General features: G+C 39.0%; 2 protein-coding genes across 4 annotated transcripts; both read left to right on the top strand.

Moving 5' to 3' along the window:
- The first annotated feature begins 497 nt into the window (after positions 1 to 497).
- On the top strand, positions 498 to 9018 carry LOC137185067 (isocitrate dehydrogenase [NAD] subunit gamma, mitochondrial-like). Of its 3 annotated transcripts, none has more exons than XM_067593297.1 (12): positions 498 to 629; positions 3616 to 3663; positions 3876 to 3978; positions 4138 to 4235; positions 4349 to 4464; positions 4837 to 4897; positions 5067 to 5199; positions 5295 to 5428; positions 5587 to 5689; positions 6354 to 6500; positions 7991 to 8146; positions 8461 to 9018. In XM_067593297.1, exons 3-12 carry the CDS (start codon positions 3937 to 3939, stop codon positions 8560 to 8562), a joined length of 1092 nt encoding a protein of 363 aa, XP_067449398.1. In that variant the 5' UTR covers positions 498 to 629; positions 3616 to 3663; positions 3876 to 3936; the 3' UTR covers positions 8563 to 9018. The 3 variants fall into 3 exon arrangements, with proteins under 3 accessions (XP_067449398.1, XP_067449399.1, XP_067449400.1); XM_067593298.1 differs by lacking the exon at positions 498 to 629 and adding an exon at positions 2617 to 2713; XM_067593299.1 differs by lacking the exon at positions 498 to 629 and adding an exon at positions 2745 to 2830.
- Positions 9019 to 17998: 8980 nt separating this feature from the next.
- On the top strand, positions 17999 to 26404 carry LOC137185066 (vasopressin V2 receptor-like). Its single transcript, XM_067593296.1, has 5 exons — positions 17999 to 18637; positions 18775 to 19020; positions 20152 to 20298; positions 20403 to 20676; positions 25568 to 26404. The coding sequence occupies exons 1-5, from the start codon at positions 18368 to 18370 to the stop codon at positions 25762 to 25764; spliced, it is 1134 nt and encodes a 377-aa protein (XP_067449397.1). The 5' UTR covers positions 17999 to 18367; the 3' UTR covers positions 25765 to 26404.
- Positions 26405 to 27412: the final 1008 nt, after the last annotated feature.

Here is a 27412-nt window from a genome sequence, read left to right as displayed (position 1 = left end):
CCATTAATCTACGCTTGGCTCCACACATGTATTTGTTAGTGATAAAAACAAACAATATAATATGCTTTAATAATATAACACTCTCAAAGAAGCCAGTCTGTATAATGAGTACAATTACTTAAACGCTTTAAGTACATTTCGCTGCTATTTATGCACTTCTAATGGAGTATTTTGACATTGCTGTATTGGTACTTTTACTTAAGTAAAGGATCTGAATACTTCTTCCACCACTGAAGATCTCTTTGTGGATGAGTGTGTGTGTGTTTCAGACTAAAGACCAGTTAATTGGGGACGGCTTGTCCAATTGGGGACAAAAGCCGTGTCCTCAATTGGGAAAAAGCTGATTTTTGCGTCAGTGGTGATGGTTAGGGGTAAGGATAAGTCTCCAGGAAATGAATGTAAGTCTATTTATTGTCCCCAAAAGTGACCTAAGTGAACGTGTGTATGTGTGTGTGTGTGTGTGTGTGTCAGAGAGAGAGAGAGAGAGAGAGAGAGAGATTAACGGTGAGCGCGCAGCACGTCCCCGTCATCCCATCCATCCACCGGCGGTGACAGTCATCATGACGGCCCGGTCTGTGAGGTCTCTCTCCGGAGCCCTGAGGACCGCGTTCGGCAACCGGTTGACCAGGGTAGGAGCAGCCTCTGAGTTTACCTATAGACAGTCAGCAGACGTTAAACAGACGTTGTTGTTGTTTTTTGTCACATCTGAACTGTTTTATCGGTTAATTTTTTTCCCAGAACAGCGGAGAGTCTAAGCTGATTAACGGTCGGTTAGTTGGCTAACGGAGCTAGCTGCGTGTTAATGTCGCTGTCCGTTCAGCACCGCCGTCACGTACCGTCAACCGTGACTGCAATCTCCTGCGGATAAAATGTATGCTTATCTACCAGAGAGCAGCATTCCTCATTTGCTCCCAAGCGAGACAGGACTGTAACTTTAACTGCTCCCTGCAGACTCATAAATTATTCAGAGACTAATACTTCTAATGGTGGCCAAGTAAACCGTTTCCGCTCCCTACCGAGGAGAAAAAATGCGACGTTCAATGGCAGACTTTTATCTAATTCCACAAAACGTTAAAAGACAATGTATTTACTGTGCGTGAAAAGCTTTATTCAGCCTTTTTTTTCCACCTGCAGGAACAGATAAACAGCATATTCACAGAGAAAATGTCATAAACCATCATTTACAACAGCGTATGCAAATTTGTTTATTGCATATTTGCACATTTATGGGCTGTTTAAAAACAAAACTAACACTCTGATAAACAGAAACAGGCTTACAGCTGAATTAGTTGATTAAAGCAGTGGTTCTCAAACTTTTTCATGTCAAGGACCCCTAAACTGGCACTAATTAGACCAGGGACCTCCATCTGATAAGATATTAGTTTTTAGATGTTTTATTACAGAAAGTGTATGCAACCCATTGGATGGAATTATAGTGAAAAATTATAGTAAAAATAAATTATTCCCCTATTTGCTGGGGACCCTCCTGGAACCTCCTGAAAGACTCCTGGGGGTCCCTGGAGACCAGTTTGAGAACCACTGGATTAAAGGAGAGATTAACACTTTTTCAAGTCTGTCTTAAAACAGTCAAGTGCCCATATGAGCATCGCTGTAATCATTCCTCCTGGTCATACTGGCTTTTAAAAGATCCTCTATAAATATGATGGTGACCAAAATCCACAGTGGATATCTGACACATTTACAGTCTTTTTAGCATCAAATTCCCTCTTTGTGTTTCCTTGGACAGTGTTTCCCTGTTGAGCTGCAGTGGAAGTATAGTAACAAAAAGAGGGACTTTGTCATTAAAAAGACTAACATTGACAGATATCTACGTGATTTGACTCATCTGGACGGCTGAGGCTTCATGTTCTGCTCCCTGCAGACTCATAAATTATGCAAAGATTAATCCTTCAAATGGTGGTCAAGTTAACAATTTCTCCTCCCTACCAAAAAGGACTGAAGAGAAAAATGCAACATTTAGAGAGACGCTTCTCAAATTCTACAACAAAACATTAAAAGACAATGCATTTAGCTTCAAATCCCCTTCAGACATGTTTTAGGACATAAACAAATCCTCTGATTGGAATAATAATTTGTCAGCCACCATGTTAAAAATCCTTAAAATTGGCTTTTTCTTCTACTAAAAATCCACAACCTGTGAATATGCAAATATGTTACATTTCAAAAGTTAAACTGCTGGACACAAGATCCCTCCTGCCTCGCTGTAAAGTCTATTCTCAGTGTTTGTGCACTGGAGGCTTCAAAGTTCCACATCACACTTGTGTCGACTACGTACTGACTCATGACCAAACTTAAGATTTAAGATGAGCGCAGAGAAACTTTCCTTCTTCAGCAGATAAACGTGAAAACAGCCTTCTAGTGTCAAACTCTCTGCATACATCATTCTGCACAGTGAAGCTCAAACATCCAACTGAAGGAATAATTTTATTAACACTGGTTCCAGCAGCAATGTGAATGTTTGCTAGTTTTCATTGTCTTTTATGATTGTAAATTGATAATCTCTTAGAACGAACTAACGAACTAACGAGGAGATGAGGTGCAGGTGGGGAGGCAGGAGAACAGACGGGGAGCCGACAGGGAGCAGAGCAGGGCGGGGCTGACGACGCTGATACAGAGCAGATGTGGAGAAAAAAGCAGAACAGGGACACAGGAGGAAAAACACATAGAACCGAAACCCAGAATTCACATGAATGTAACTTAAATACACACGTCATGCTGAGCAAAAACAGCAAACACACCTCAGCATAACATTACCAACCTTAAGGTCTACATTGCTGTTGATATAAACATGAAACCATGAGTGCATCAGGTGGAGCGACTTGCATGTAAAGGTTGCATGTAGCAAGATAATTTGTCACTTAGTTTCTATGAGGGTCAATGTGTAGCAAAACCGTATCTCAGTAATCCCTTAATACAATCTGCAACCTCTCTCATTCGTCCTTCTCCCAGTCAGTCCATTTCAACAAACAGGGAAAAAGTCTGAGGGCATCTGGTGGACTGGTGGATAACGACAACCGAGGAACACAAGTCCCTCTTCTCATTTCTCCTCCATTCCTTTCCTCGCCTCCTCTCCTCGCGTCCTAGTCCCTCCCACCTGAGAGATGCGAGCGGAGGAGGAGGCGAGGAAGCGACACGAGGAGAGAGGAGTCGAGGCAACAGGCATTTAACAAAATGAGACGTCCTGGCTTCGGAGCCGTCATGTCAATTAAATATAACATGCAGCTGACGTGAGCTGCGTCATCTGACAGATGAGCAGAACAGTGTTCATGACAACTATGTTTACTTCTAATTCAAATCACAACGTGGCATAATATGACAAGAATGTACGGATGTCAAACATTGTTATATTTTATTCAACACACACACACACACATGCCTCTTTTATACGTCACGTTACGTTACATCAAAAGACTTCTGCAAAGGATACACCCGTGCATCCTTGCTCGTAGCAAAAAACAACTCAGAAAGTGAATATCAGGACATTGTTTAGCCTAGATTTGTTACACAGGCCCATAAATAATAATTTGCTGATTCATCACTTGATTTTAATTTATATCACCTCTGTAATTAACCACCTTTTCTCTGTTTCCACAGGTATATAATCCAGCTACATATAACCAGAGACACAAGTCCACTTACACTGTAAGTTGCTCAGGATACAAAAAAAATGCATAAAAAAAGGAGCTCAATCAGCAGACCCATACTTGTTTTACCTTATTACCTTCCTAACCTGATAATCCCACTGTTACACATCTAAAGGGATTCATGCAACAAAAAAACAACAGAGCACAAAAATGTCTTTCCTGCATGTGCACAGGTGTAATATTGTTGTTTTGTCTCATCGATTCTACCAGGAAGCTGCGTGTCTTCCCCTCCTGTTTCTCCCACTAACCCCCCTGTTTTCTCTCCTCTGTCATGAATGCCTCCTTCGTCTGTCCACCCACACACCAGACCATAGTGAGTATGGCTGCTTAAACACACACAGGCAGTTGTTTAGCACAAGTCGTATATTTAATAAAATAGCCAAGAGATCACAAGTTGTCCAGCAGCGTAGAGTAGTTTGGATTGTATCTACTGGATTGTATCAGGAGGAGTTTAATTTTCTGTGATTTACAGCCTCCACCTGCACGTTACGGAGGCAGACACACAGTGACTCTGATTCCTGGAGATGGCATCGGACCAGAGCTGGCACACCATGTGCGCGAACTATTCCGGTGAGAATTCACACGTCGCGCATATACAGTGTTAAAATAAAGTCAGTAATGGACTCAGTAATCCAGCTCTGTCTGTTTTTATTACATCATCATATCATTATATTTATCACCAGGTTCTGCTGCGTGCCAGTGGACTTTGAAGTTGTCAACGTGGACTCAACTATGGCCTCAGAAGATGACATCAACGATGCCATAATGGCGATCAGACGCAATGGAGTTGCACTGAAAGGTAAGTGTGTTTTTTGTGTGTGTGTGTGTGTGTGTGTGTGTGTGTGTGTGTGTGTGTGTGTGTGTGTGCCTGGGAAATCTGTAAATGTGTATGTACATCAGAAAATAATCACCACGTCCCACAACAATATATATACTTATCTAAATATATCATATAAATATTTCACAGCTTATATGAGAAAATGACTTTAATGTCTGAGTATTTGCAGATTTACAATCAAAAATAAAATATAATATGTTAGGATTTCAGCATTAAAGTGAAGAGTGTAGCTCCGAATTTGTCTGGTTTGAAGAAGTCATGACATTTTGTTTATCTGCTACATCTGCTTCAGTTGTCATCCTCAGGTGTGTAACTTAGTTTTCATTTGTCCAGGTAACATTGAGACCAACCACAACCTGCCACCTTCCTACAAATCCAGAAACAACCTGCTCCGGTGAGTCCGACCACCTTTCATCATCCCTACAAGTGTTTCAGCTGTATTATTGATGTACAGTAGTGAGGTTAACAGCGTTCAGTCCTAAACTTTGGCTCTCTGTGCTTGTTCTTGTATTCTCTCCATCTTACCTTTACGCCCTCCAACCTCTTCCTCTTTCTTTCTGCAGCACCACTCTGGATCTTTACGCCAACGTGATGCACTGCCAGTCTCTGCCGGGGGTGAGGACACGCCACCGAAACATCGACATCATGATAATCAGGGAGAACACGGAGGGAGAGTACAGCAGCCTGGAGCATGAGGTGCGACTGAGTAGAGCTTATGTGTATCATCATCACTGTTATAGTGAAGTATCTGTAGCTCCGTCTCCTCTTTCTCTCTCTCTCTATCTCTGCAGAATGTACCGGGGGTCGTTGAATGTCTGAAGATCATCACCAGGACCAAATCTCTGCGTATAGCCGACTATGCCTTTAGAACAGCTCGGGAGAAAGGACGCAGACGAGTCACTGCTGTACACAAAGCTAACATCATGTCAGTTTCTGTGATCCTTTCACATTTGTTTTATGTCTTTGTCTTTGTTCTTCTCTGTAAAACACATGATACATCCTAATGTGTGTGTGTGTGTGTGTGTGTGTGTGTGTGTGTGTGTGTGTGTGTGTGTGTGTGTGTGTGTGTGTCTGTTGGAGCAGGAAGTTGGCGGACGGCCTCTTCCTGCAGTGCTGTAAGGAGGTTGCCAGCGGTTACCCTGATATCACCTTCGACAGCATGATTGTGGACAACACTACCATGCAGGTAGCCACAGCATGTTCACATACTGCCATACAGATCTTTTCATCATGTTGTGTTTACAGTATCGTCACCGTCATGTTCTTGTATTTCTGTTGTTATATTAAATTAACAGCTGCAACGATTAGTCAATTAATCAATTAGTCAATCAACTGGAAACTATTTTGATAACTGAGTAATCGTTTTAGTCATTTTTAAAGCAAAAACAGCAAATATTTGCTGGTTGCAGCTTCTCAGATGTGAGGATTTGATGCTTTTCTGTGTCACATATGATAGTAAAATGAATATCTTTGAATTATTGAATGTTGATCAGACAAAATGACATTTGGGTCATTTGGTCACTTTGGACTCTAAGAAATTTTCTGACATTTTTACAGATAAAATGATTAATCGGGAAAATAATCAGCAGATTAATCAATAACGAAAATAATAATTAGTTGCAGCCTCATATTAAATCTGAAGATTGTGACTCAAATTCAAGAAACTTCTCTACAGTCGCATAATTATTTTGTGTATTTAGTCCTGGTTAAAGCATTTCAATATTTCTACCAGAAGTGTACATACTTGCACTATATTCATGGCTGAATAAACAACTTTCTTCAAGCTGTACAAATGCTCTGAAACCGTGTGTGTGTGTGTGTGTGTGTGTGTGTGTGTGTGTGTGTTTTAGCTGGTCTCCAGGCCCCAGCAGTTCGACGTGATGGTCATGCCCAACCTGTATGGCAACGTCGTGAGTAACGTGTGTGCCGGGTTGGTTGGTGGACCGGGCCTGGTGCCTGGAGCCAACTACGGAGAGGACTATGCTGTGTTTGAGACGGTGAGACGACTCACAACCTTAATTTATGGGTTACAACAAAACAAGAGCGTGATAAAAAAATTTTTAATATACCAGTTTATTCTTGTGTTTATGTGAGACTGTGTGTATATATTTATTTAATTTACATTGTTTGTTTTCACCTGGTACACTATCTGCAAGCTGAGGTCAATATACTGTGCTCTTTTATGCTGGTGGGTATACGTATTGGAATAATTAGAGGGGATTTTTTTAGACTAATGTGTCTGAATAATCCTGTAAATGACCAGAAACAACAAATATTCATTCATTAATTTACAAAAAAAGAAAAGAAAATTAAAACAAGAATATAACTGATGAGAAACAATATGTGGAGAGTGAGAAAAGCTCAGAGTCCATACAATAAAGGAGAGCATCAGAAGCTTTGGATCTTAAACCTGCTTTACTTGATTTTTTCTGGCCACTTGTGGAACCAACTACACACAACACTGACATATTATCACCTTATAAAGTTGACATAGCGAACGTGTTAGCAGGCAGTTGTCTAATTACACATCCAGCAGTTATGGAGCAACATTAGCATTAATTTGGAGTCGTGTTTCTGGCCACCTGATAAATGAAAGTCCAATATTCACTCTTTGTTTAGCTCTGTAAAAAATATCTAGTTGTTAAATGTTCCACTATGATCACCAGCTAGTCGCAGACTTTGTCTGCTGTTTCGTTCTGAGCAGGTAGTGTACAGACATTTTTTAATCAAAGCATTGTTGCTGAAAACAGCTGACCCTAACCCTAACCCTGAAATGATGCTGATGAGAGCAACGAGAGTGAAGCAAAACAGTAAAGCTGCGGCCCATAAAACTGAAACAATGAGCTGAAAGATGTTTCAAACACTCCATTTTTCACATAACACGTAGTAGTTTGATACATTGTTCATTCAACACTATTGATTAGACACTGAATCAGAATCAGGTTTATTGCCGAGTGCACATACCAGAAATTAGCCTCGGTGTTGTTGTGGTGCATAGCAGACAAAAATATACACAAAATGAAGTAGTCCTAAATCATATAAAAAAGAAATAAATTTACAATAAATTTACAATAAAAAAAATATGTTAAATATATTCTAAGTGAGAGGAGCTGATACAGGTTAAAATTTTAAATATTAAATAGTAGAGAATGGGATGAATGTAAAAATATTGACCAGGAGTAAAGTCAGTGCAGCTCTCAGTGTTCTCTCAGCATTTGTTCATTTAAATGTTGAATGTTTTACCACATAAATTAGATTTATAGAACATTTTCCATATTCATGTAAAAATAGAATAAAAATAGCCTAAAATATCTTAATTCATGCTTTACTCCTCCACTCTGAACCATCTAGAAACTTAAAAAAGTACTAAAGTATTTACCAAAGAATTCCCCTTCATAGTGGAGCAGCAGCACATCAGCGTTTCAGTAACATTATAAATAATCAAATGTTAAAGCTGCTTCATGTGTCTTTGCTCAACATGTTGCAGGGAACCAGGAACACTGGGAAGAGCATCGCTAACCGCAACACAGCGAACCCCACGGCCATGCTGCTGGCCTCCTGCCTGATGCTGGATCACCTGAGGCTCCACGCCTACGCCAGTATGATCCGCAGAGCCATCCTGTCCACTGTCACTGAGACCCGGGTACGCCTCATGATCACACTCCCTCTCCAGCTTAACCGATGACGGGTTAATTTGTGACATTTCACTTTTGTTTTGATCATCCTGCTTTGTAATTGGACAGCTCGGATTCAAAGTGATCTGCTTCAGACCCTCTTTTTAGTCCAGTCTCTTTTATTTGACGTCATGAAGTGAAAGTTTCCCAAAGTGAAACAATAAAAGCAGACAAAAAACAGAAAATATGCATTAAAGATTTAAAAAAATAATTATTTTGAACATATATCTGGTGTTTGTTCCATCGTTTTTACTCTCCCTGTTTCATCTCCTTTGTCATCCAGCTGCACACTGCTGATCTGGGAGGCCAAGGCTCCACCTCTGAAGTGGTCCAGTCCATCATGAACGCCATCCAGAGCACGGGGCCTCTGACACAGAGCATCTAGAACACACACAAATATGCAAAGTCACAAAGATTGTACCTCTGTGCAGTAGCTCCTCTATGCAATTTTATGATAACTATAGCAAATTGTTTGATAGTACTACTAAACCTAAACTGTGTATGCAAACAGTTTGAATACCTATGCAACGGTTTTTATTTCTTCAGAGGGTTTAATAGCTCTAAAAGTCGTGTGTTTAAAGCTGAAACGCACATTCTTAACCTCCTAACCATTTGTTATTAACCTAAACCTGTTTACACCAAGTCCTTTACATGTTTATTAGTTTATTTATTTATTATTAACTGAAACCAGGTATTCATGCTTTATGAATTTTAACGTATTTTAAACCAAACGCAGCTGTTAATCATCTACTGGAACTCAGCTGTCCTACTGAATGTAATACTGAATGCTGAACTTCATTAAGACTCTTATCTCACTACTAATAAAGCATTTGTCCCCGTAGTTCATTCTTTTGTCTTCATAAACAGCTTTAACACACGTGTGTGACATGCATGCTGCACTGGCTCGTCTAGACCACCAGGAGGCCTCGTTGTCTCGTGTTACTGCAACATTGTGATTGATTGAAACTCTCGAATAACTTCTTTGTTACTAAGGCAAAGGCATGTTTGTTTATATTGCACAATTCACACACACACAGCAGTTTCAAAGTTATTTGAAGACATTTAAATTCAAAAAGTGATTGGAAACAAACTTCAGAAGATTGAACAGAAGAAAGGACATATATGTGTATTTTGAGACAATTCTAATAAGAAAATAAAGACATAAAAGCCTAATAAAAACTGGGTTTAAGCTTTTAAAGGTGGTCAGAGTTTTGGCAAACATTAGATCTTCTGGTTGTTAGGCATAAAGTAATTGAATGAAGCCTCACTGATCTTTGTTCTCACTCGTTTAGAAAAGCAAACACATTTTTTTCTAGATGATCTAAGAAGTCTGTTTCATATTGTACCAGCAGGTCAGCAACATATTTTAGAGTTAAGTCATTTATTGATTTATATAGAAGCAGGAAGATTTTCTCCTGTAAAGTCTGGAGAACAACAACAAGCTTTTAGTAAGTTTTACTCAAGTCAAACTGACCTTTTAGACTTTATGAGGGTCAAGAGTGAAAACCTAGAATGTAAATAGTTTTTTTTATAGCATCATAAAATAAAATTTAAAACTATTTACAACTTATTTCAACCACACAGCCAAACTTTGATGCTTTTATAGCAACTTAAAAGGAAAGTTTAGAGCTAATTGTGATTTTGCTCATAAGGATTATTGATATATTGATATGTTGATCGGCGGTGAGATAGTCCTGCTGGTTCGTGTGCAAGAATCACTTAAACAGTGGAAGAGACGCTGGTGTTCAGCTGGGACTGATCTCTCATCCTCATCTCATCCCAATGATGATTTTTTCATCTCTTTTATGAAAGGAATTCGGTGTTATTTTTCTGTTTGTTTTCTTTGTTTTTATTTGTTTTTCTTTTCCTTTTTTCTTCTCTCTTCTATTTATTGATTTAATTATTTTTTTGGAGGGGTTTTATCTGGTATTTACTACACATATAAATGTCTTCACTAGTATTTTCTGCAACATATTGTTTATTTATATGCATCTTCTTTATTATCTATGACATATTTAGAGCTGCAGTGATTTTTCAAGTTCACTGATTCCAGCTTCTCAAATATGAATGTTTTGGTTTATTTAGGATCACTTTGGGCTCTGGGAAACTATTTTATAGACCAAACGATTAATCGAGAAAATAATCAACAGATTAATCAATAAAGAAAATAATTGGTAGTTGCAGCCCTGGACACATTGCTTATTTATACATATTTTCTTTGTTATATATGTGATATAGTGCTCATTTATACATATCTTATTTATCTATGATGCAGCATTTATTCAGGCTTCTTTCTTTATTATTATCCCGGACATATTGTTTATTTACACATATTTTATTTACTATTATCTGTGACATATTGTTTATTTATATATATTTTATTTATCTGTGACATAGTGTTTATTCATACTTATTTTATTCATTGTTTGTACTTAATTAGTGAATGTTTGACTCTTGGGAAGCCACAATAGTTTTGTTTTTTTTGAAACTTTTTTGTTGTTTGCAGTTTTATCATAACAAGTGTTTGTATTATTGAGTTTTATTGAGTACAGAGGTGTACTTTTTTGTTATTAAAGTGTTGTAAATTTAGTTATGTAAACCCCAGGAAGAGCTACTGTTACATTACAGCAGCTAATGGGGATGTAAATATTAAAAAAATAATAATAATTAGGGAATTCATTCACCTGTGTTTGTGGCTATCTATGCAATCATTTATAAAGCAGCCTACAACTAATTACAGCAATCTGTTTTTATAGTTGTATCCTAATAGGAAAAGAAACAGCTTGAGCAGTTAACAGCCTCGTGTGCCAGTGTGTGCATGTTTGTGTATGTTTAAAGCCACTCAGCGGGCCCCTCGATAATTAGAGGCTTCTCCAAACGAGGGAGCACTTGAGGGGAAGCAAACAGATTACTGCGCTGTCAGAGAGAGAGAGAGAAAGAAAGAAAGAAGTAGAATGCAGCAGGAGACGGAGAGATGAGGGGGGAGGGGAGGAAAAATAGGGGGAAAGTCGTGGAGAAAAGATAACTCTCCTCCCTTTGCCGCCTTCTCATTTCTCTCCGTAAACCTTACATCCCATCTGTCACAACATCTGACCGTCTCTCCTCCCTCTCTCCTCCTGTTCCCACCCGTCTTCATCCCCCCCCCTGCACCCGGCGATGCAAAATCACACGTACACATATTAGATAAATATGGGTGTGTGTGTGTGTATGTGCATGAAAGGTCTTTGATCACTCTCTGAGACACTAATAGCAGAAATCTCACTTGATCTGCTAGTCATCTTCCCTGAACGTGGATCAAAGTGGGGCCAACAGCAACATGGTTAATATCTAAACAATCAGCCGGAAATTGCATTAATTCACCAACGCAGCCTGGGCATCACGTCCTTTGATCAGCACGCCCGCTTTCCACTTGAGTACCCCTCTTTTTCTCCCTCTTTCTGCTATTTTTCTGTCCCCTTTTTTCATGAATTCAGAGATAGGCGAGAAAGAGAGAGAGGGGAGGGATGCAAGAGTGTTAAAGAGCAGGGAGAAGGGAGGAGATGGGGAGGACAGGAGTGAACAGCGTGAGTTGGCAGAGGTCACCATCAGAGTACTAGGCAAGAGGAAAACTCACACACACACACATACACAGCATGGATAGTGTGTGCAACAGCAGATCAGGTTGTCCCGGCTCCTACAGATGCTTCACGGGACACTGAGGACGAAGACGAGGTGAGTAGGTCGTCTACGTTTGCTTGTACTTTGCTCCTGGTTTTCTTCTTTCTGTTTTCTACTCTAAACTAAAAATCTGAGGATCCGGCTGGTGAGGGTGGAGGGAATACAGGTGGAGGTTTGGGGAGTGTTTGATGCGAGCATATCTGTTGATGATTTCTAGACAAGAGTGACAAAGACAACTCACGAGAGGTACGCAGGTAAGGACTGATTTCATCTTTTTCATTGGGGGAAAGAAAGCGAGGGGTGAACAGCGGGTTTCCAGTTTTCTAATTGGATTAACATAGCCAAAAGATGTCAAACAGCTTCAACAGCACGATTGTTGATTAAAACAGAGTCAGGGGAATAACTGTGAAATATATTACTGGAGAATTTGAGTACTTGAGGGTTTGAACAGTTTAGAAAATGACTCTTTGGTGGAACTGCTAACAAATTCTAGACATCTGGTCTGTTCTTTTGTAATTTGCTAAAGTCGTCCTCTACTGAAAAAAAAGATGTTTTTGCAGAGTTTGACACTAGAAGGCTGTTGTCACATTCACTTATTAAAGGGGGAAATGTTTCTCTGTGGTCACCTTAAATCTCAGTTTAAGACGTGTACGTACTTGATGATTTGTGACGTCACAACTAGTTTGGTAGCTAATTGTGGTCCAATAAACAACTCCCACAAGTGTGATGTGGAAACTTTAAACCTCCAGTGCACAAACACTGAGAATGGACTTCTCAATGAAGTAGGAAACATCCTGTATCCAGCAGTGAAACTTTTTCATGAGGGAGAAGGAGAAGATACACACACACACACAAGCTAAAATGTCACACGTCAATTTTAACAGATTTTAACAAAGTAATTGAACTTTTTTTGTGAAAAAAACATCACAAATTATTAGTCAGTGTATTTGCATAGTGGTCACTACAGTGGACAGCTATTCAAAAGCCATTTTCTTAGATATGCATGGGGTTTTGATGGTATAGTTGCACATCAGCCACCGCAGTGGACTCTAGTGTGTCATCCCATGTTTAAAAAAAATGAAGTTCAAATGTTTTTTCATTTTTTCATTGCATTTTGTGTATGAAAGGTATGTGTATAAACATCATTATATGATAAACTTATGATATATCATTATTATCTGAAATGTGACAAGGGACCCCAACTCTATCATACAGAACGTTTTTTAACTAGTAAATACAGCTGAACAAAAAATGTTCAATTACCTCATTAAAAATTACATTAAATTAAACTGATATCTCCTCCTTTTCCCTCATCGAAAAAATTGAGAATCTATAAATATACAAATATTGTTCATTTCTTAAGTTTGACTGCTGGACACAAGATGTCTCCTACTTCAGTTGCACTATGATTTGCACTTCTGATGTCACAAATCATGCTCATACGTTCACACCCTAAACTCAGATGTAAGTCGAGCACAGAGAAACTTTCCCCCTTCGGCTGATTATCTACACATACATCATTCTGCACAGTGAAACTCAAAACATCCAAGTGACGTAATAATAAACAAGACATTTTTGAATTGAGAGGGACTTTTAAGTACAGAATCTGAATAAACTGCTTGTTGAATTATTGCATGACAGTTCTCCCAATTAGTGATGACCAATTAGCAGTTCCCATGTTTTCTCTATAGCCCTCCACCATATTTCCAGAAATGATCACAGGATGTTTTGTGACCTCAGTGATTATGAAACAGGCATGAGTATTAGGCAGTTCACAGTATGTTGATAATGACCATCTACAGGCCACTTGTTCCCAAAGTATCGACTCTGGATGTGTCTACGGTATACGGCTGCATATTTGCAGGTCAAGTTGGAGCCACGTCTATTTTAGCTGACCTCCATTGCCTGTAAACATCCCACAAACACACACACACACACACAATTGAAGTTAATAAGGGGCTATGTGTAGGGTCAATCTTCTGTGAGACCTTTAATTGTGAAACAATGAAATGTGAAACATGTTTACAGCCCCCTCTTACCGTTCAACACACACAGAGACACACACAATCGCAGAGGCATGCAGAGAGGGCCCCTCGTGTGGAACTATTTACCGAGTGCAGATGGGCAGGTTGTAATAAGGTCATGGTTGTTTGACTAATCTCCAGTGATCAACATTACACACTATTTGGCAGATATGGGTTACTAAAAAAACGGCACTTGCTACAAAACCAAAAAGAAGAGCAAGTTATGTTGTTATGTGGTCCATTTTTGTTTTTGGTGAAGCAATAACAAAATAGTTCTTCATAAAAAGTACTGAAAGTTCTCTGATGACATTAATAAGCCAAGTCCAGTGAAATGTATTTATAAAGCACTTTTAAGAGCAACAGAAGTATTTTACAGTGAGATTTAAGATGCAACTAAAATAAAACAAAAATAAACAGATAAGTAAATGTTCCAGACAAAGTTGAAACTGTTTCATCATTATATTAAACATCGAGGGGAATCAGAGGTGATTTTATGGAGGTGGGTCTTTAGCTGGGATTCAAAATTGGTGACAGATGGGGAAGATCTGACAGTGAGGGCCAAACTGTTCAGGGGCCAGCGATGGAAAAAGCTGGGTCACCTTTGGAGTTTGACTGAGAACAGAGAGAAGTAACTGATCAGAGGATCTGAGGGGTGTAGTACATGAACTTAGGAGATCAGAGATGCAGGTGCCTTCAGAGCTTTAAAAGCAAATGAAAGAATCTTCAATCAATTCTATTTCTCACTGGTAACCAGTGAAGGGAGGCCAGTATTGAGGAAATATGGTCTCAGTGTGGAGACAATAGGTAATAAAGGCATGTAAAACTGTCTCCAGATCACCAAAAGAAAGAAAAAGTTTTATTTTTGCTATAATCCTTATGTGGAAAAAGCTGCTACTGGCCGAATTTATTTGTTTGTCAAATTTGTGTGAGCTGTGTGTGCTGAGATTTGAGAACAGAGACACCAGAGATTTGGCTACACCAGAAGGAACATTTTCAAGACTGATAATATGAACTTCTGTTTTACTTTCATTTAGCTGAAGATTTTTTTTGGCTATCCAGCATTTAACTTAACGAGACAACTTAAAAGAGACTGAAGATTGTGAGTGTCGCTCAGTTTCAGTGGGAAGTACAGTTGTGTGTCATCAGCATAGCAGTGATAAGAGATGTTGATTTTTGAGACTGTCCTTTCAAGAAAAACAACGTATGTCGGTCACTAAAAAACAACATATAGTTACGTTTGAGTGACAGATGCCTTCTAGTAGCCGTAGTAATTACAACCCGGAGCAGTGGCATAGTTGAGATGGCATATATAAAAGTTGACAGTTTTCCTCATTTGGAGGATGGAGGCATTAACCAAACAGTAGACTCATCTCATTTCTCATTTCCAGCTGCAAGTGTCACATTTCCAAACATGAGTCACGACATTTGAAAAGAAAGCCAAACCACAACCACGATCATCCTCCGACCTTAAGCTCGTGGTTATTATCGTAGCCTTGATGATGAAGGTTGCCTAACTTTAAGGATGAAGTAACTGTAACCCACACACACCACATGTTTCTCTAACCTTAACAAAATGATTATTTTAACCCAAACCACAATCTTTCCCTAAACCTAACAAGTGGTTTTTGTGACTAAACCAAACCAGACCTTAACCACAGCGTTGTCACAACATAAGACTTGTTATTTTTTTAACAGTGGTTTGTAACAGTTTTGGAAAGCACTGACAAATGATGTTGTCTTGGTGATTACTGACAAAAGATGTGCCAAATTATCGTTCTGGACTCACATGGTCAAACAACATATATTTGGTTGTTTAATTTTGAGGGGTTGTTGTGATTTTTCTGAGGACAGACCCCAGTGGGAGCATGTATAATGGAAATAAAATAGGGCCTAGGATGGAGCCTTGGGGTACACCACAGGAGACAGTAGCAGAAGATGTAAAATTATTAATCAGATCTTTGTTGTAGATTTGATTTAAATCACTGTATCACTGTATAATGCCTTACCCTGAATGCCTACTACATTTTTGAGACAGTCCAGGAGTATACAGGGGTCAGCTGTTGTTACTCTCTTGGAAAGGGATAAGTTATTAGAAGACAACTTTTTCCAGAGCTTTTGACAGAAAAGCTCATTTTGAAATTGGACAGAAGCTATTAAGTACACCTGGATATAAGTTTGGGTTTTTGATTAGAGGTTGAATGAAGGAGCGTGGGATGTAACCATTAACTAGATAATAGTTTATTATGCTTAAAATACTGGGCCCAACTGTATTAAATATTTGCTTAAGAAGGTGAGATGGAATTATATCCAGTAGTGGGCTTCATCTGTGAAATAATAAATAATAAAGAAAAATAAATTTGAGGTAGAGCCTCAAACCTATGCCAGGCTCTTATTCACTGACTTTTCCTCACCATTCAATACTATCCAGCCAGATCTTTTTGCAGGGTAATGTCTTTGAAATTTTAATGTAAATATAATTCTCAATGTTTGGATATTGGATTTCTTGACAAACAGGGCCTCGTGTATCAGGGTCTATAGTTTGTTGTCCACCAGATTGCACTCCTCCTTCTCAGGATCTCCCCAGGGGTTGTTTCTTCTCATTCTCTACAGAAATGACTGCAGGAGCACTTATGATGATGGGCATATTTTGACATTTGCTAATAAATTGTTGTTAATAAATTGTTAGTCTATTAAATGATAATGAGTCTGTTGTTGATGTTTTTGTGTCTTGGTATAATAAGTTTTATGTATGAGGTGACTGGCGCTAACCACTGCACCACCGTGCTTCCCAGAATGGGTTTTTATCCCAGGATAAATGTACCAAAAACCAAATACAAGGTCATTTGATTCTTGGACACAGCAGGATACAGACATCAATATTATTCATGAGTACAAATACTTTGGCACTGCCACTGATAAGGAGACATGTTTTGAGTCAAAGCAAGGTCCAGCAGATCTTGTTCAAGTCAAATCATTTTTTATTTATACAGCACAATATCACAAATCACAAATTTGCCTCACTGGGCTTTACAATCTATATAGCATACAACATCCTCTATGCTTAGACACTCGATTTGAATAAGAAAAAACTCCCCCAAAAAACCTGTTAACATGGAAAAAAATGGAAGAAACCTCAGGAAAAACAACACAGGAGGGATCTTTCTCTCAGGACTGACAGACATGCAATAGATGTGTTTACAGAACAGACCAAGCCTCGGTTCCACTGAGGGGTAAAACCATAACAGTGTTTTTGTCCTTTCGAGGAAAGATGAATTATTTTAAGGTGTGCAATCCTCTTGTGACAGCATTTCATACATGTGTAATTGAATCGATTCTTTCTCTTTTCTTACTTGTGCCTTGGTTTGGTTGCATAAATTGCATCAGTCAGTCAACTATGAGGTTCCAGTTTGTGGTTTTAAATGAAATGTCTCGATGTATACATATAGTATACAGTTTACAGTCTGTAAGAAAAAGTAAATTTACACAATGTATGATACAAATTTGACATAATTTCACACCTATTTCACATTTTTAAGAATATTGTTGAGTGTCTATACATTTACAGTTCATGGCTATTTTTAGATTATAAAATTACATTCCATAATTCCCAAAAACAGTCAGAATTATTTTAAAATCAGATCAGCACCTGTTATTCTACAAGAATTCTTACAAGAAGAAAAAAAACACAAGGCTTTCTATCATTGAATTTATTTTTTATCTATATAGCGCCAAATCACATCATCTCAGGGCACTTTTCACACAGAGCAGGTCAAGACCGTACTCTTTAATTTACAGAGACCCAACAATTCCCCCATGAGCAAGCACTTGGCGACAGTGTCAAAGAAAAACTCTCCTTTAATGAGTAGCAACCTCAAACAGAACCCGGCTCTTGGTGGGCAGCCATCTGCTTTGACCGGTTGGTCATATTATGAGTAAATCGGTGAAAAAGTCTTTCTTTTTAAAAAAAAAAAAAATTTAATGATGGTGATTCTACAAAATGGCTGTATTTTTACGAGGGATGTGCAATGAGCTCAGTATTTGTGTTTGTATCTGTATTTGTTGAGGCAGCAAAATTATTTGTATTTGTATTTAAATAAAAGTGGAAAGAGGCTTAAAATCCTGTCACCAACCGGTATTTGACATAGGGGTTTTTTTCATCTCGAAAACAAATCATTTTTAAAATATTTGTATGAAACAAATATTCGTAAAAAAAACCCCACTATTTGTTCTTTGCTGAATAATGTATTTGTATTTGGGCACACCCCTAATTTTTACAAGATTGTGTTAGCAGGAAATACACTGAAATTAAATTTTACTGTTAAATCTGTACAGTATTGGCAGAAATTGACAGAAGTGGCAAGTATTTCTTTTACAAGTAAAATGGTGGTGATTCAGTAACATATAGTAACTATATTTTTACAATTCTTCTAAGATAATAATGTCTTAAGTTGAGACAGTCACATTTCTCTCTCTTTGAAATTTCTCTCCTCTCCTCTCCTCCCAGCCAACATGTCAGTCTCCTTGGCAACAGACACATACCCATCCATCGACTGGCCGGTGGTCTCTGTGACCCCGGCGGGTAACAATGTCACTGAGTTGGAGCGGGATGCCTTGTTGGCGGTGGCCGAGGTGGTTGTGCTGGCGGTCATCTTGGTGATGGCCTTGCTCGGCAATGGGCTGGTGCTGGTGGTGTTGCTAAGACGGAGACGACACCACAACCCGCTGCACCAGTTCATGCTCAACCTCTGTCTGGCTGACCTGGTGGTGGCGCTGTTCCAGGTGACACACACACACACACACTTCTGCCCACTCCTACACCCTGTGCACTTGTTGGAAACTGGATTTAGTAAACCTATATACTGCACCCCATCTCTTCCTCTCTCTCCATCTCTCCTCCCCTCCTCTTTCTCTCTGAGGTGTTGCCTCAGCTGGTGTGGGACGCCAGGGGTCGTTTTCCTGGCCCGGACTTCCTGTGTCGCCTGGTGAAATACCTGCAGGTCCTCGGGATGTTCGCCTCCTCCTACATGATCGTCGCTATGACGGCGGACCGCCACTACGCCATCTGCTGCCCCCTGCAGGCGCATCGCAATGGGGCCACCCAGCGGCGGAACTCCTTCATACTGCTGGCCTGGGGGCTGTCGCTGCTGCTCAGCCTGCCACAGGTAGGCTTGTACAGGTAGGCTGCCACAGCTAGGCTGATACAGGTAGGCTGATACAAGTAGGCTGACGCAGGTGGGCTGATACAGGTAGGCTGATACAGGTTGGTTGATACAGGTAGGCTGATACAGGTAGGCTTGTACAGGTAGGCTGCCACAGCTAGGCTGATACAGATAGGCTGATACAAGTTGGCTGACACAGGTGGGCTGATACAGGTAGGTTGAAACAGGTAGGCTGAAACAGGTAGGCGGATACAGGTGGGCTGATACAGGTAGGTTGAAACAGGTAGGATGAAACAGGTAGGCTGGTACAGGTAGGTTGAAACAGGTAGGATGAAACAGGTAGGCTGGTACAGGGAGGCTGAAACAGGTAGGTTGAAACAGGTAGGCTGATACAGGTAGGCTGGTACAGGTAGGTTGAAACAGGTAGGATGAAACAGGTAGGCGGATACAGGTAGGCTGGTACAGGGAGGCTGGTACAGGTAGGTTGAAACAGGTAGGATGAAACAGGTAGGTTGATACAGGTAGGCTGATAAAGCTGGGCTGATACAGGTAGGTTGAAACAGGTAGGCTGGTACAGGTAGGCTGGTACAGGGAGGCTGAAACAGGTAGGTTGAAACAGGTAGGCTGATAAAGCTGGGCTGATACAGGTAGGTTGAAACAGGTAGGATGAAACAGGTAGGCGGATACAGGTAGGCTGGTACAGGGAGGCTGATACAGGTAGGCTGAAACAGGTAGGTTGATACAGGTAGGCTGCCACCTCAAGCAGCTACAAGAGTAAAATGCTGCTTAAACACTGACACATCAATAACACTCAGTGATGTGATTTTTTTGCAGAAGTACTTTTACTTTTAATATTTTCTGTACATTTTACTGATAATACTTTTACTGAAGTAAGATTTTACTGGTAATTAGGTACTTTTACATGGCTGTATTGTTGTTGTAAAGCATCTCTTTCTTCCACTACTAGAATTTGAAAACAGAAGCATGTTAGATGACCACATTAGCTCTACTGACATTTGTTGGACACAGGTAGAGTTACGTGCTGGAGGGCATCTCACCTCCATCGCACCCGACTTAAAGACACACACTCACAAATCTCTCTGCTGACGCCCCACACGCCTCTTTGCCCTTCAGGTTTTCATCTTCTCGCGTTCAGAAGTGGCTCCAGGTGTGTATGAATGTTGGGGAAACTTTGCTGAGACCTGGGGCCTCAAGGCCTATGTGACCTGGATGACCCTGGCTGTCTTCATCCTCCCTGTCCTCATCATCACTGTCTGCCAGGTACAAGAGAGAACAGAATTTACTAGTTACACAAAATAATGCGTTTAAAAAGATTTTTTTATTGACAACAACGTCGTTGGACGTCTCCTGTTCTTTTCCCTCAGGTGCAAATCTTCAGGGAGATCCACAACAGTCTGTACCTGAAGTCAGAGCGCCGCCTGTCCCCCGCCTCCCTTCCTCCATCCAGACGGGACAGTCAGAGAGGAGGAGGAGGAGGAGGAGGAGGAGGCAGCAGAGGGAGGTCCAGTGTCTCCCTGTATGTTTCACCACTCGTGTTCAACAACCCCGGGACTCACACCGGCTTTGAACCTGGATCCACCTACCAGCACCTTCCTATGGGTCCGCTCAGGTCCAACAGCATCACTTCACACTGTGATATTCACACCTACACAGCTGTTCATCCAGGTAAGATCCATACAGAGTATAGACTGCTTTCACTTTACATAGCCTTAACACTGTACTGTCATCCTTTTACATTTCACCCTACATATATGTTTTCCCAAACAATTTTATCTAATTTTTAAAATTAATTTAAAATAAGTACTATGACATATGGTACAACATACATAAACAATAAGAAACTGACATACACAGGAAAAAACAACACAGAACAACATCAAAATAGATTCCACTATTAAGGTCCATCCACCATCAGCCATGTCACCTTTGACCCAGCCTTTGTCCAAGTACTTTAATATATGTTAATAACAGAACATTAACGCACATTAAAAATAATAGAATAAAACATGAACATACATAAAAAAGAGACATTAAAGGACCAGTGTGTAGGATTTAGTGGCATCAAGCAGTGAGGTGGCAGATTGCAGCCAAGTGAATACCCCTACCCACTCCTTCAGAGTGTGTAGGAGAACCTACGGAGGCGGTGAAACTTGCATAAAACATGAAAGGCCCTCTCTAGAGCCAGTGTTTCATTTGTCCGTTCTGGGCTACTGTAGAAACATGGTGGTGCAACATGGCGGGCTCCATGGAAGAGGACCTGCTCCCTATGTAGATATAAAGGGCTCATTTTAAGGGAATGAAAACACGATTCTTTATTATAATATTATATTCTGCCAATAGATCCCTCTAAATCTTACACACTGGTCCTTTAAAGTGCACACAGTACAAATAAACATACAAAGGTAGATGTTGAGGAGAAAGTTAGTTGAAGACCAGTTTGTATAAATAAGTTTTTATTTGGCTTTAAAAGTGCTCACTAAAGTCGCCTCTTTACTGCTGGTAAGTTGTGTCAGATTTTGGGTGTGTAAGCAGAAAAGGCCCCGATGTTTTATGGGTGCGGTTCTGTGAGAGCAGCAGCGGAGTATTGGTGTACCTCAGGGCATGCGGCTGGGACATGTGGTTTTTAGTAGCTCTGCAATATAGACTTGGGTAGTCATTTAGCACTTTGTAAACCATTAAAAGAATTTTTAAATCAGTTCTAAAAGTAACTGTGAGCCAGTGTAGAGTAGTTAAACTGAGTGTGTCCAGTACCAGTACCAGTACTCTGTCCTGCAGGTTTCCAGTTCAAGAAAGGAAGTCCCTTAATAATAAATGAACAGTCTCTGCTGGGAGATCAGTGATCAGTGGCCAACAAATCTTCAGACATGACTGATCATTACCTTTTAAGTCGAGGTAAAATGCAAAAAATGTCTTTTTAACCCTTTTAGATCACATCCCAGGTCATATTGTGCACTTATTTTAAAATTAAAATATATGCAGAAAAAAAGAAAATAAAAACAGTTTCTTTGTGTTCTTGTATTGAAATCCAGTCATGTTTCCTTCCTGTAAAACAAAATATGTAGTTTCATCTGGACCTTTAGCACAGAACTGATGGTCTCATGTGGTACCACATCAAAGATCTCTTTGTAGCACAAACTAACAGTCGGAGGGGACGGGTCTCCTTCATCCATTTTAACAAAATACATTTTCTTGCCAAAAGCAATAATTTATCCAGTAATTTAAATATCAAAGGAAGTGACACATCTTCAGAGGGTAGACCCAGCAGAAGACAAAACCCAGGATGCTTTTTAGACTTCACTTTTGAAAATGAGCTTCTTGACTCTGCAGCTCCAGAAACATGATAAATATTTACATGTTGCCATTTTAAGCATAAAGGTGATTAATTATGATCCATCTTGTTCCAGTTAGAAGGTGTTATATGTAATCTATAGAGTAGTAAATAGGATTTCTAAGACTGAGACGCCTCCAAAAACAGAAACATCATTATGTTTTTAGGGACTGCAGATGAAAATTAGCTTGTAGCTAAATCTGGCACAGTGCATCATTTATGTTAAAAACTACACTGTCCCAATAAATAAATAAATAAATAAATACATAAATATATAAAATATAAATATTTGGCAAAAAATAAAAAATTGCATCACAAGGTCCATAAGTAGCTGTTCTGGAGCTTTCAATTGTATGATATGATTTTCTGAAGAACTTCACGTCCATTACGGCTTAAAAGTCGATACTGAAAGTTCATTCTTGACCTTGGAAACAACATTTTGCAAAACAATCTTATTTTAGCTCTTATTGAGCTTAAAATACTCACAAAAAATTGGAATTTATTGAGGAGGTTTGCATTGTATGATTGAAAGCACCAGAACAGCTTCTAAAGGACCTTCCTTGTGTTGAGATTGTAGAAGTATGTGTGGTTATAATCAGCAGCAGGAACGTGGTCGACTTACTTTCGAATCGCTGAGCTGAGAAAATCAATTTCCATCATTTTAAGAGCTGATGACATTGTTGGACTGTTCAACTCTAACAGCAGTTTTTATTCTGCTAGACAGAGTTAAAAGTGACTCTCAGTGTATTTACAATTTAAATTTAATTTCAACAGCAAACAATGACGACGTGCATCTTTCTTGTTTTAGGTGGAAACATGAGGAATAGTTTCTCCCCATAAAGGAACATAACACTGTTTTTATATGTCTTAGTTTGGACACAGATTTCTGAATTATCTCTGATTCTTTCAGGAATTCAAGTAGATGTTAAATAAAGAAATGACTGAAGTGAAAATAAAGTAATTTAAAATAAAATAAAGAAACTCAGTGGGATTATCAGGCCACCGTGTATTAAAAATCACACATAGTTTACAGTGAGTGAGCAGTTACTGAAGCATAATATAGACATTTTACTAATATAAACAATATATTCAAACAAGCAAATATCTGCAAGCTGATTTTTAATCTGTACTGTCAGGATTGATAAAAACTGGCTGAATGGGAGATTAAAGTTGTGAAGTCAAAACCATCAACTATGATATGTTTTGGAGAATAGTAGGGAGTAATGTAAAGTAAAGTCTGTGGGTTAAATCGATCCGATAACTAATCAAATTAAGGATGTTTCTGTCAAACTTATTCATAGATTTTACAGCTAAGACATATTTTTTTAAAAATCAGAAAATATATTGATATAAATTGTACATTTTGTTGTAGTTCCTCTGAGACTGTTGTTCACTTACTTTGTTTCTGCCCTTTTGTGAGACTCTTTTGGAATAACGTGCATCTTTATCAACATTCATACTGATTGGCAGAACTCTAATCTGAATTCTCATCTATATGTTACTAATCTTTTAATTTTATTGGCTAAATTTCAGATTCATAAAAGCACATTTACAGTAAAAAGTCAAACTTCTTGGTTTTCATACAGGAGTTTAAACTTTACATTGATTTAATTGGATTTTCCTTTAATCCAAAGGCTGTTAAAACTATTAATACCTGTTTTTTGTTTATATTTCTTGTATGAAATGTAACTCCCTGTAGCTCAGTTTTTGATTTTTCTTTTGCAAACCAAAGGATCAATATTTTATATGTGATCATTTTGTGGTAGAAGAACCTGTAATTGTATCCATATGTCAATAAAGAGATAAAAAAGAAGTCCTTTAATGCTGTTTTTTATGCTTCCTGTCAGCTGAGCTGCAGCCTGACGTGCTGCCTGACCCCGCAGTTCCCTCCACTGTCTGCTCCCCCCCGCCGGTCAAAGCCGCCCCCGCCCGGGGAGGAGAGGTGACAGCGGCCATGTCCAAGACGGTGAGGATGACGCTGGTCATTGTGCTCGTCTACTCGCTCTGCTGGGCCCCGTTCTTCAGCGTCCAGCTGTGGGCCGCCTGGGACCCCAACCCACCTCAGAGTGGTACACACACACACACACACACAAACACACACACACACACACGCAAACACACACACACACACACACACACACACACAATCATACCTCTATACTTGTGAGGACCCTCAAAAAAAAAAAACAACAACAAAGACTTTTTCATTTGGCACTGACAGATCAGAACTTAAAATCTGGCTCTTTGACACATCTGTGGAGTTTTCTTGTAAACAAACAAAAGTTCTGTTTACATCGAGTGTTATATTTTAAATCCTGCATTGTTTACATTCATGTTTACGTGTTTTTTTTTTCTTCTTCTGTGCATCGCCTCACAAGACAAACAAAACTCATAAAAACTGCTCCACAGCGCTACCAGAGGTCAGAAACTCTACAGGCTGCCTTTAACAGATTATTAAAAGATTATTTATGTAAATGACATTTTAAGAAAATGATGCAACATGACACATTATCCTGAACATCAACACACAAAGCTTCATGCAGCAGGTTTCATGTACAGTTACACTGATGCTTCTTAGTATTAAAGCTGCAACTGCTGATTACTTGATCAATTAATTAGTCGAATCAGCAACAACTTTGTTAATGGAATAATTGTTTTAGTCATTTTTTATGCAAATATGCCAAAAGGTTTTCTTGTTCAACAATTGTTGATTAATCTGCAAAAAAATCTGCAGGTGAATTGATAATTAAAATGATCGTTAGTTGTCAGTATTTGTATTATCAGTTAATCTGCTGATTATCTTGTCGATTAATTGTTTTGTCTATCAAATGTCCATCTTATCTTGTCTGAAAAACAATCCAAAACCCCAAAATAATCAATTTATTATAACGAATGACAAAGACAACCATGAAATCATCACATCTGAGCAGCTGAAAGCAGTAAAACCTTTTGGCATATTTGCTTAAAAAATGACTGAAACAATTATTCAATTATCAAAACAGCTGCCGATTAATCTTTTGTTGATCGACTAATCGATAAATGACAAATTTTTGCAGCTCTAAATGAAATTAATCATCAACGACAGTCTTCTACTGGTCAGAACATCCACTGAAGCAGCTGTGTGTGTGTTTGTGTGTGTGTGTGTGTGTGTGTGTGTGTGTGTGTGTGTGTATGTGTGTGTGCGTGTGTGTGTGTGTGTGTGTGTGTGTGCAGGTGCAGTGTTCACCCTGCTGATGCTGCTGGCCAGTCTGAACTCGTGCACCAACCCCTGGATCTACTCGGCCTTCTCCAGCAGCGTCTCTCCGGAGCTTCGTCTGCTGCTTCTCTGTCGCTCACACACACTCCGCCGAGGCTCTTTACCCAACGACTCCACGGCCACACACACCTCCAACTACTGAACTATACACACAACCAACCAACCAACCACACAACAGAGGGCTACATCTCATCATGTGACACCGAAACACACAACCGAGTCCTTTCCACATGTGAACATGTTTATTACTGTTAAAGGAATAGTTTGACATTTCAGGCTTATTTGCTTGTTGAGAGTTAGAAGAGAAGATTGATAACAAATATGAAGCTACAGCCAGGAGTCGGTTAGCTTAGCTTAGCATAAAGACTGGAAACAGATGGAAACAGCTAGCCTGGTTCCATCTAAAGGGAATAAAATCCACCTATGAGCTCCTCTAAAGCTCATTAATTAACATTTTATATCTTGTTTATTTGATCTTTAGAAAAACCTGAGGGGTAAAATCTACATTTCCTACAGACCTTTCTATGATTTTATTCCTGGTTTTTCCATTTTCTGTTACTTTCCACTTCTACTCCGTCACATTTCAAAGGGAAATATTGCACTTTTTACACCATTATATTTATTTGCCAGCTTTAGTCATAAATTACTTTACAAATAAAGATTTGACATAAAAAACTACATATGACCAGCGTATAAAACAGTGTATCAAATTTACACAACAATACACACAATTATTAAACTTTATCCAAATACGATTTACATATTAATTCATCAATAATAATCTAATAACCTCATATGTAATAGTTGAACAATCCAAGAGTTAATGTTTCTGCATTGAGTATGTTTACTTTTTATATTCTAAGTACATTTTGTAAATAATATTTATACATGTTTTACTTTTAATTGTACTAAAGTATTTTTATATTGCAGTATTGCTACTTTTATTCAGGTAAAGGATCTGAATACTTCCTTCAACAGTGTTTATTATTTTGTTTTAGTAAGTTATCACCTACTAGACATGTTAATAAATGTATAAATATGACAGTTAAACCTTTCCAGTTTACACTCACACTTCAGGATTTAAAGGACCAGTGTGTAGAGTTTAGTGCCATCTAGTGGTGAGGTTGCAGATTGCAACATAGTGAATACATGTGTATGAAAAATGACAGACTCTGTGGAAGACGACCTGCTCCCTCTGTAGATATAAAAGGCTCAATCTAAGGTAACAAAAACACAATGATTCTTATTTTCAGGTGATTACACACTAATTAGAACATAATTATGAATATTATATTCCATTTCTGCCAGATGTCACTAAATCTTACACGCTGGTCTTTTAAAATTTAAAGGGACGGGCTCGTAGACACACATCTTAAAGGCAAATTATGAAATATTATTATTTCATTTAGTCCACAAACAGGATTAGAGTACATCCCAAAAAACAAACAAACACATAAACAAACAAACAAACAGCATACAGCCAGGCTGTTTCCTTGTTTCCAGTCTTTATGCTAAACTAATTTGGACTAGAAACAGTGAGTCTACATCACATTTTCTTGTTATAATGAGAATAAAAAGTTATAATGAGAAAGGTGAAACATGAGACTGTATCTGATAAAGTGTTGCTGCTGCTGAGATGAACGCTCGTGAATGTTTAAATTGAGTGATCAAGTCTTACTTTCTTTTAAGACGAACACATGATGAATTTCTGCTCTTCCTAAGAAACCTAGATGTGTTTGTTATTAGCTTGCAGACACTCTGGAGGAAACTGTTCACTCTGCATCTCAAAC

Source organism: Thunnus thynnus, chromosome 6, assembly GCF_963924715.1.
Source record: "Thunnus thynnus chromosome 6, fThuThy2.1, whole genome shotgun sequence".
In the NCBI taxonomy this organism is placed as follows: domain Eukaryota; kingdom Metazoa; phylum Chordata; class Actinopteri; order Scombriformes; family Scombridae; genus Thunnus; species Thunnus thynnus.
Note: the sequence above shows the minus strand (reverse complement) of the source record. Positions and strands in the feature narration are given on the sequence as shown.